The sequence below is a fragment of the Schistocerca cancellata genome, unplaced genomic scaffold (assembly GCF_023864275.1).
Source record: "Schistocerca cancellata isolate TAMUIC-IGC-003103 unplaced genomic scaffold, iqSchCanc2.1 HiC_scaffold_758, whole genome shotgun sequence".
In the NCBI taxonomy this organism is placed as follows: Eukaryota; Metazoa; Arthropoda; class Insecta; order Orthoptera; family Acrididae; genus Schistocerca; species Schistocerca cancellata.
This window is the reverse complement of record NW_026046769.1, coordinates 336,378-346,784: the sequence shown is the minus strand read 5'-3', so window position 1 is coordinate 346,784 and position 10,407 is coordinate 336,378. Positions and strand designations below refer to the sequence as shown.

General features: G+C 59.6%; 1 protein-coding gene across 1 annotated transcript in view; it reads left to right on the top strand.

Moving 5' to 3' along the window:
- The first annotated feature begins 806 nt into the window (after positions 1-806).
- LOC126143073 (uncharacterized) overlaps positions 807-10,407 on the top strand; it is a 56,739-nt gene continuing 47,138 nt past the window's right edge. The window contains exons 1-2 of the mRNA XM_049915295.1: positions 807-1,676; positions 2,220-2,948. Of these exons, the coding sequence (XP_049771252.1) occupies positions 807-1,676; positions 2,220-2,948 (1,599 nt within the window). The remainder of the gene's footprint in view (positions 1,677-2,219; positions 2,949-10,407) is intronic.

Sequence of the window (10,407 nt, the reverse complement as noted above, 5' to 3'; positions counted from 1 at the left end):
ATTGTTGCGCGCGCCAGCAAGCTGGCAGAGGAGAGCGGCTGTGGCGGACGGACGGGAAGTGGAAGTGGTGTTTTGTCTTTCGTTCTGTGGTTGTGGGGCGAGAGGCGACCGACAAAGTTTGCTCGCGACGGAGTGATGTTAGTGGCCCTGAAAAGGGCCGTTTTGTTTGTTGCGTGCGTGGGCGGTGCCCAGCGGCTGGCGCGGTGTTTAGGCGCGCTCGCCGCGGATGCGGCGCGCGAGCTGGATGTCCTTGGGCATGATGGTGACGCGCTTGGCGTGGATTGCGCACAGGTTGGTGTCTTCGAAGAGGCCGACGAGGTAGGCCTCGCTGGCCTCCTGCAGGGCCATGACCGCGGAGCTCTGGAAGCGCAGGTCGGTCTTGAAGTCCTGGGCGATCTCGCGCACTAGGCGCTGGAATGGCAGCTTGCGGATGAGCAGCTCTGTGCTCTTCTGGTAGCGCCTGATTTCTCGCAGGGCGACGGTGCCCGGCCTGTAGCGGTGGGGCTTCTTGACGCCGCCGGTGGCGGGCGCGCTCTTCCTCGCCGCCTTGGTGGCGAGCTGTTTGCGCGGCGCCTTTCCGCCGGTGGACTTGCGGGCCGTTTGCTTTGTGCGGGCCATAGCGGTAGCGGTAGCGGAGCGGCGTGGAGGCGAGGTGCTGCGTCGGGTGCTGCCTTGACGACACGGGCGCGCGCCAGCCACCGTGGTGCGCTTATATGCCCTCGGTTGCGCGTGGTGGGGGGAGGGCGGGCCAGAGTCTATATAGGGGGGCTGGCGCGTGCGCCGGGCGCAGACCACTCGAGTTAGCGATGCCGCGCGAGACGGACGCACGCGCCGAGCGCTCCGCTCCCGAGCCCGCTAACATGCGTACGACTGCTCCAGCGGACAGGGCCGCGTCCCTGCACGCTACTGGGGTCGAGTCGAGTACGTCAGAGACGCTACCGAGCACCTCTGATAGTACTCCTCCCCCAACGAGCGTCGACGAAAGTGTTATCAACTGTGCACATGCAGTTCGCGTCACCCGCGTTAGTGATACTGCGTTTTCGATCACGCGCGAGTGTTGTGCGTCGATGCAGCAGCCATTGGAGACGCCTCCGGACGTCCCCACAACGCAGCAGGACAGCGAAGATGCACTGCAGCTACTTTTAGGGCTGATGCCACATGCAGCCACTGCTCCTCTTGGCGACGACACGGATAATGAAGAGGAGGAGATGCAGGTGGAAAACCCACAGGCAAACGCCCAAGCCAGTTCGTCACGATCCTCGCGAAAGAGGCAGAAATCGGACGACGAGTCCTCAGCCCCGGACGCGCGCAAATTCCAGAAGGAAAACGCGCCAACCGGGACAACACCGCGACGCCGCGCGCGCGCCCCAAGGGTTGACAAAGACGGCTTCACGCCAGCGAAGAAGACCGCAAAACCCAGGCAACAGCTGACCACAGCACCCCTTGGCACAAGCAATTCCTTCGACGCCCTCAGCGACTCGGAAGACGAGGACCTGGCGCTGCCACCACCGCAACAGCGACAGACGCCGCCGCCGCTCGTGATCAAGTTTGAAGGGCATTTTCGCGAACTTCAGAACGCTCTTAACTTGCTGATCGGCAGGGACAATTATAGTGTCAGCGTGTCAGGCGAAGACCTGCACAGAGTGAAAGTTAAGAGCAGTGAACACTTCGCAAAAGTGAGTGAAGAGTGTACCAAACGCGGATGGCACTTTTTCACTTACAGCGCCAACAGGAAGAAGCCTATTAAGGTGGTCTTCCGCAAAATACCTCGCAGCATGAAACCTGCAGAGGTTAAAGAAGACCTCGAAGAGATGGGTTATTGCGTTGAGGATGTGATTAGAATGGGACCTCATCGCACCAAAGCGCGAAACCCGCTATTCCTCGTTATTGCGGCCAACACCGCGGAAAACAGGAAGCTATTCCAGCTGAAACGAATAGGCAACATCGAGGTGATTGCTGAAGTTCTTCGTAATAAGGCGGCATATACACAGTGTTTCCGTTGCCTCGAACTTGGCCACTCCACGAAATACTGTGGCATGCCCGCTTTCTGCGTAAAGTGCGGCGAACAGCACGCCACTGAAGGGTGTGAAAAATTGGGAGTGCCGCACAAAGACTTTACACCCAAGTGCAAACTGTGCGGCGAAGAACATTGCGCCAACTACAGAGGTTGCACAAAACATAAAGCGTTTGCGGCCCGCGCACGCGGAAACGACGCACAGCAACGGCGAGTTCCGGCGGGAAACTCTCACCCACGTGGAGCCCCAGCGCCCGCCAACAGCCGGACAAAGAGAAGACGCGGTCGCCGAGGCCGCGCCACCGGAAGAGCGCATTCCGGAGCGGTCGTCAACCCCGGCCAGCAGCAGGGGAACTCCAACGCCCGGAACAAAGAACCGCAGCGGCACCACAGGCAGCCGCAGAACACCGCCCCGGCAGCAAAAGGAAATGGCGGACCAGCTCCGCACGCCGCCATACTCCAGGTACCTGCGCGCCAACCCGCTGCCCCTGCAGCAGCTCACCAGGCCGTAGCTCCGCCCTCCCCGCCGCAGCGCGAGGCCAGGACGGCGGCGCAGCGGGTGGTAGCCCCGCCTCCCGCGCCCCTGCCACGGCAAGCGGCCCCCTCGGCCGTTCCTCGCACCGGCCGGGCGGACCAATCAGCGCAGCCCGCCCCGGACCAGAACAGCATGGCGGACTTTCCGGAGCCGCGATGGCGGCAGCAGCGGCCAACCACGGCTCAGCAGCGACCTCCACGGCAGCAGCGGCCAACCACGGTACAGCAGCAAACTCCCGCAGCCCTCGTCGACGCCTGTCAACAAAATGGCGGCATCCGGGAGACTGGAAGCGGCCATGTTGTCGGGCCCCGACAAGATGGCGACCGCATTGACCGCCTCCTCGACACAATGCAGCACATGATGGCTCGGATGTCCGAGCTAATGGCCGCAGTACACCAGGTACTCGCCGTTGCAACATCCTCAGCCCAGCATGCCTGAACACCACAGGAGCACGAGGATCTGCGTGTTCAACGCTAATGGCCTGAGGACGCAAGACGGCGAGTTCCGGCAGTTTCTACGCGACGAAGACATCGACATCTGCCTCGTCGCGGAAACGCACCTAAAGCCTGGCGTACGAGTCGGAGTGGCCAACTACGCCTGCTACCGTTACGACCGACCGACTGCAGGGGGCGGCACGGCTGTTTACGTCCGACGCTCCATTCGTCACCATCGTGTTCCTGTGCCGGAGCTCACTGCAATGGAAGCAGCCGCCGTTGCAGTCGACACCGTGCACGGACGAATCACGTTCGGCGCCGTCTACAGGCCTCCACGCGGTGCACTGAACGCAGAAGACGTTAACAAGCTCCTGTCCCTCCCAGGCAACATCATACTGGGAGGCGACTGGAACGCTAAGCACGCTGCCTGGAACAGCCGCGTCACCAACACCAGCGGTCGCCGGTTGCAACGTGTGGTCGAACGACACGACGCGATAGCCGTGGGACCACACGAACCGACCATCTACCCAGCAAGAGGGCGTGAGGACGTGCTGGATTTCCTTATCCTTAAAGGAATCCGGCAACACGTAGCAGCCAGCACCCGGACGGCACTCTCCTCAGACCACCTGCCGGTAATCTTCACGCTCGACTCGGAGATAATGCCGATGCGACGACACGGACTCGACCTCAGGGGCATCAACTGGGAAGAGTACCGTGAAAACGTCGCAGAAGCATTGGAGGCTATACCCGACGTCGACGCTGAAGGCGCAGAGGTCGCACTGCAACACTTAACCCAAGCCATCACGGAGGCAGCAACGGCCGCAACACCCGCAAGGCGCCAGGCGGCAGGCGAGCACACGCCGCGCATGCTGCCACGTGCCATAAGGGACCAGATAGCTGCCAAAAACAGGCTGCAACGGGAATGGCAGCTAACCAAGGACCCGAGGACGAAAAGGCAACTGAACAGGCTGCGCCGCCACATCAAGGCAGACGTAGACGCCCACAGGAACGCCGAGTGGGCCGCCAAAATTGGAGGGCTGAACATCGAGGACGGGACGGCGTGGAAGACAATGAAAAGCTTCCTCCGCCGCACTCAGCCCATCCCTCCTCTACAAGTGGGCAACAGATTTGTCAGCGAACCGGACGCCAAGGCAAACGCACTGGCGGACGCGTTCGCTGCAAATTTCACAACAATTGAAGAGCCCGTCGACGAGGAACACTTACGCCTAGTAGCGGACCGCCTTCCTGTATTTCTCCGCGAACGTGCGGAGGACGATGAGATACAGCCCGTCTCGCCGGAAGAGGTCCAGCTGCAACTTCGCCGCCTGCAACACAAGAAAGCCGGCGGACCAGATAACGTCACTAACATGTTGCTGAAGCAGCTTCCCGACGCCGCAGCACACCATCTTGCGGCAATCTTTAACGGGATACTGCGCACCAGCGTATACCCATCTTGCTGGAAGCATGCGGAGGTAGTTGCCCTTCCCAAGCCAGGGAAGGACACTCGCTTGGCAAAGAACTACCGCCCCATCAGCCTCCTGCCAGCAACATCAAAGGTGTTCGAAAGACTCTACCTGGTCCGCCTGCTGGCCCACGTAAACGCCGAGGGAATTCTCCCCGACGAGCAGTTCGGGTTTCGTCGGGAGCACTCGACGACGCACCAGCTGCTGCGACTGACGGAGGAAGCGTTCGGAGCCGTTGACCGACGTAAGTATTTCGGCGCTCTCTTGCTGGACGTGTCTCGTGCCTTTGACTCCGTGTGGCATGACGGCCTCCTGTACAAGCTTCTTGTGCAGGGGGTACCTGTGTCGCACGTGAGGCTCCTGCAGAGCTATCTGCAGGAAAGGACGTTTCACGTCCGCGCAGCCAGTGGAATTTCCACGGAGCGCCGAATACTTGCGGGTGTACCTCAAGGCTCGGTCATCGGTCCGACGCTGTACTCCCTCTACACCGCCGACCTGCCACGCACGAACCGCGTCCAGACGGCGCTTTATGCTGACGACACGGCGATCTACAGCAGCAGCTGGAGCGTCGACGTCCTGCAGCGGCGTCTACAGGCGGCCACCGACGAGCTCACCGAGTGGGCAATGAAGTGGCGCCTCGCCTACAATGGTGAGAAGAGCCAGGCGATTATCATAGCCAGTCGCCCCTTCCGCCACGACGCGCCAACAGTATCGGTGTGTGGAGTGCCAGTCGAATGGAACGACACCGCCAAGTACCTAGGCGTCACATTAGACCGGCGTCTCACATGGCGGCAGCACGTTGAAAACATCAGGGGCAAGGCGCTGGGTAGGTTGAGGCTGCTCTACCCTGTGCTCAACCCCACGTCAACGCTGCCAGAAGACGTCGGTCTTACACTGTACAAGGCCGCCATACGACCGCTGCTGGAATACGCAGCGGTCGTGTGGGGAAACACGGCCGACACAAATCTGAAGCGCCTACAGACGATCCAAAACAGGGCGCTACGACTGGCACTTCACCTGCCCAAGGACTTCCCCACGGAGGAGCTCCACCGCGTCGCTGCCGTCCAGCCTCTACGCCAGAGGTTTAAGGACGCAGCGACAACTTTCTACAACAAAGCCGAGAGGTCGACCAACCAGCTGGTCAGAGGACTCGGCAGCCGACCACACTGGCGGGCGTCACTACGCTGGCCAGACCTGCTGCGCCGGTAAGATCGATGCAGCAACCATAACAACACTTGTCCCCGTGCAGGACAGCTTAGGAAGTCAAATGCATAACCCATAACCTGATCATACTTAATGTAGGAAAAATAGCGCTAGGCTATTAAAACCTACACCCTCACCAAGTGGAACACACTCACACCGTTCCACACATTAGCACACCTGGCCGGGCGCAGACCGTAGCCGACTCGCTAGCGCCGGGTGAGGAGCCAGCCGCTGCAGCAGACGTTTTGCTTGCCTTGAGCTTTTTTGAGGATTTAGAAGAGATGACTGGCCGCGGCAAGGGAGGAAAGGGGCTCGGCAAGGGTGGCGCCAAGCGGCACCGCAAGGTGTTGCGCGACAACATCCAGGGCATCACGAAGCCCGCGATCCGCCGCCTGGCTCGCAGGGGCGGCGTGAAGCGCATCTCTGGTCTGATCTACGAGGAGACCCGCGGAGTGCTGAAGGTGTTCCTGGAGAACGTGATCCGCGACGCGGTGACGTACACTGAGCACGCCAAGCGCAAGACTGTGACGGCGATGGACGTGGTGTACGCCCTGAAGAGGCAGGGGCGCACCCTGTACGGTTTCGGCGGTTAGGCGCGTCGCAGCCGGTGTGCTGTGCCGCGATGGCCTTCCCGCGGCCGTGGGAGAGACGAAAACGGCCCTTTTCAGGGCCACCACACTGTTCGGAAATTGAAAAGTGCGAAAGAGTCTGTGTTGTTGCTGCGTGTGTTGCCTGCCTGCCTGCCTGCCTGCCTGCCTGCCTGCCTTCTTTCTTTCATTCTTCATTTCATTTCGTTTGCGTTTGACTGACGTGACGTGACTGGGAGAAAGGAAAGGAAGCGGGTCTTGTGGCTGTGTGTGTGTGTGTGCGCGCGAGAGAGGGCGTTGTGTGTTTGTTTTGTTTATCGATCGATGGAGACGCCGGGCTGTGTGTTGTTGTTGTTGTGCGAGAGGCGGTGAATATTTGCGTGGTTTTGGCTGTGTGTTTGCGGCGGCGTTGGAGTTGCCGAGGCAAGGCGTGCCCATAGGCGGCCGCATCAGCTGTTTCGTTTGTATGGGGCGCGCGGGAGTGGAGGGCGGTGTGTCGACACGCTCGTTTAACAGTGGTGATTATTGCTGTCGTTGTCGTTTGGAAGGCGACTGTGCGTGCGTGGAGGTGCTTGAGGCAAACGAAACAAAACAAGAGAAATGTGTGTGTGTGTGTGTGTGTGTGTGTGTGTGTGTGTGTGTGTGTGTTTGTTTGTTGGGCCACACGGGCTGTGGACGACAAGATGGCGGCGGCTCTTCTTGTTCTTCTCTGTTTTAGTCCTCTACCGTTAGAGGGGGAGTTGGTGGAGGTTATTGTCGCCTGTGGACATTTGCTCCTCTTTTCTGTGTGTTGTTCTTATCTTTGGTAGTGTGCTTTTTCGGACGTTGCTGTTTGTTGAGAGTGATTATGTGTTCTGTTTGTGCTACTGCTGGAGTAGCGACTCGGGTCGGGTCTTGCACATCTGTTCATATTGCCCAAGGGTCAAGACGTAATAGTCATTTTCTGAATTCCGCGCGGTGGCGTAGAACGCTTCTGCCAGGGCGCGGAATCGTGTTGTGGGTGGTTCTAGGCAGGTCTGCCGCGGGGACGTGTAAGGCCCGTCGTAGAGCGCTCTGCTTTGGACCCTTCTGTAGGCGATGCATCGTCGATCTGGCTGCATAGCCCCATACAGGGCGCGCATATTTCCAGTATCGCTACCCCTGTTGCGGGGTCGAGGGAACAGGGGTACAGGATCTGCATCCTGGCGTGAGCGTTTGTGCCAAGTTCCCCTATGTGACACTTGGATGTCAGGCGTGACACCGAGGTACCTCGCAGAATATCTCCCCCTGCAATCGTAGCAGTTGGTACGGTCTTCTTGCCGGCGGCGGCTGTGGAAGTGAAGTTAAAGTAAAGTAAAGCGCGGCGAGGACGACTGAAATTTTGCTTTGGACGTAGGTTTGTGTGGTGGCCCTGAAAAGGGCCGATTGTTGTGAGCCTAGGCGAGCCGGCAAAGCGCGGCGTGCCGAGTGCCTGGCCTCTCTGTTTAGGCCTTCTTCTCGGTCTTCTTTGGCAGCAGGACGGCCTGGATGTTGGGCAGGACACCACCCTGTGCGATGGTGACGCCCGACAGGAGCTTGTTGAGCTCCTCGTCGTTGCGGATGGCAAGCTGCAGGTGGCGCGGGATGATGCGCGTCTTCTTGTTGTCGCGGGCCGCGTTTCCGGCCAGCTCGAGCACCTCAGCCGCGAGGTACTCCATGACGGCGGCGAGGTAGACGGGCGCCCCGGCGCCGACGCGCTCGGCGTAGTTTCCCTTGCGCAGGAGGCGGTGGATTCTGCCGACCGGGAACTGGAGCCCGGCCCTGCTTGAGCGGGACTTTGACTTGCCCTTGACTTTGCCTCCCTTTCCGCGTCCGGACATGGCGATGCGCTGTGGTGTAAAAACGAGACGAGACGAACGACGGTGCGAGCCGCAGCGAGTCGAGCAGCGGAGTGGCGGCGCCGCCAGGGGTGGGGGTCCTTTATGCTCTCGGGTGCGGCGGCCGGTTGCGCTCGCGGCCCATTGGTCGGCGGCCGCAACGGGGCGAGCTGGTAAAGGTGCGGCGGCGGGGCGCGCTGGGTGCCACTGTGTGGGGAGACGCTGACTAGAGCGGAGCGCTTGCTGCTGGTGTTGCTGCCGTACGTTCTTGTTTGTTTGCGATGCCGCCCAAGACTAGCGGGAAGGCCGCCAAGAAGGCTGGCAAGGCGCAGAAGAACATTTCGAAGGGCGACAAGAAGAAGAAGCGCAAGAGGAAGGAGAGCTATGCCATCTACATCTACAAGGTGCTGAAGCAGGTGCACCCTGACACGGGCATCTCGTCGAAGGCGATGAGCATCATGAACAGCTTCGTGAACGACATTTTCGAGCGCATCGCGGCCGAGGCGTCTCGCCTGGCGCACTACAACAAGCGCTCGACCATCACGTCCCGCGAGATCCAGACCGCTGTGCGGCTGTTGCTGCCTGGCGAGCTGGCCAAGCACGCCGTGAGCGAGGGCACGAAGGCGGTGACCAAGTACACGAGCTCCAAGTAAGGAGGTGGCTCTGGAATGGAAGGAGATCCTCCGTTGCGAGAGCGGCAAAACGGCCCTTTTCAGGGCCACCAAATGGCCTTTGCGGGAAGGGCGGAATTGTTGTTGTTTTTGTTTTGTTTTGTGTGTGAGTGGGTGGACGGCGGCAATAGCTACCGCTTTGGTTGCGACGCGACGGGGTGGGGTGGCCGATGCGATGAATAATTTGATTGTTTAGGGGGCGCGTCGCGTGTTGCGGGGTACGGCCACGGTGTGACGTGGAATGGAGGCACGTGCGCACAACTCGTTGTCTGCGAGGGGGGTGGGGAAGTGCGATCGGTGATGTGCCCTTTGGATGGAGGTGCCGGTTAGTTACGTGACGGGTGGAAACGAAACGCGATTGTTGGGAATGTCAGTGTGTAACGACGGCCGTTTGCGGGTCGGTTTGCACGCCATATATGGCGAGGGTGAAATGTGTCTGTAAATGGAGCGTGGAGGCGTGTGAGTGACGTTTGAATGTGAACGCGCATTGAGACACCACTGTGTATTGCATTGTACGGGCGACACGCACGATGATATGTACCTTTCCCCCGACTCTGATTTCGATAGTCGTGTCTGACTGACTGTGTCTGCTTGTGTGCGTACGACGCACGCACACCGACGTCGTCATTGAAGATGCATGCTCGCGTGTCCAGTGCAGTACAGTAGAGTAAGCGCGACGCTAGAAGACGACGGTCGCTTTGGCGAATGTGCGTACACGTGTTTGTGTGTATGTCGGTGATGTGGTCCGATCCGTCGCCTCTGGGAAACTGTCGATCGGCGCGGTACACCGGACGTCTTGAACACCCGTCATACCGTCATACCGTTGGTACACCGTCGCGCTGAGAACGGTTACCGAAAGGTGAACGAACCTCTGATCGGTCGAATGTCTGGGCAGAACGTGAGGAGAGAATGGTGGAGGAAAGGACAGAGGGGAAAAAAAAAAAAAAAAACAAAAATATAGAGAGAGAGAGAGAGAGAGAGAGAGAGAGAGAGAGAGAGAGAAAACGGAAAAAAAACCAAACAAAACGGAGAAACGCAGTGTAGAGCAACGGAACGTTGCCGTGTCGGAGGTGTATTGTAGCCGCACTGAAATGCGTGTAACGGCGCGGCGGCAAGTGTCTGCCGTGGTGAACGTTACCTTTGACGGCTGAATTGTGCGTTGCGTTGCTTTGCTTTCCCGGATGTGTGTGTAACGTAACGTAACGTTCGTTGAGATGGTTCTGAGGAAGAATGTACGACAGTGCCCGTGCCGTCTATGTTCGTGTGCAAAGCCATTGTGTGTGTGTGTGTGTGTGTGTGTGTGTTGTTTTGAGAATTGCGTCCGGGAATGGCGGTGGGCGTGCCCTGCATGTGGCCCGGAAAGGCTGTTCGTTTCGCGGTAGTGTGTGGACAGGGGAGGGGCACGCGTAACGCTGCTGGCATGGCATGGCATTCGGGAGATGGGAGGGGGCAAACGAAGAAAACAAGACGCGGAGGCTATAAAGACGGGGAGGGGCGCGGTGTGGGTGGCTTGCGCTGCGCTCGGCTGGCGCGTGCGGCGTTGTTTTTGTGCAAAAGAAGAGAAAACGAATGGGTTGCCGGGAGGGGGCCGTTGTGGTGTAGCCGCAGACGCGGCTGTCAGTGAACGTGGTGAGACCGACGGATGCGGGAGGGGCGGGGAAAACA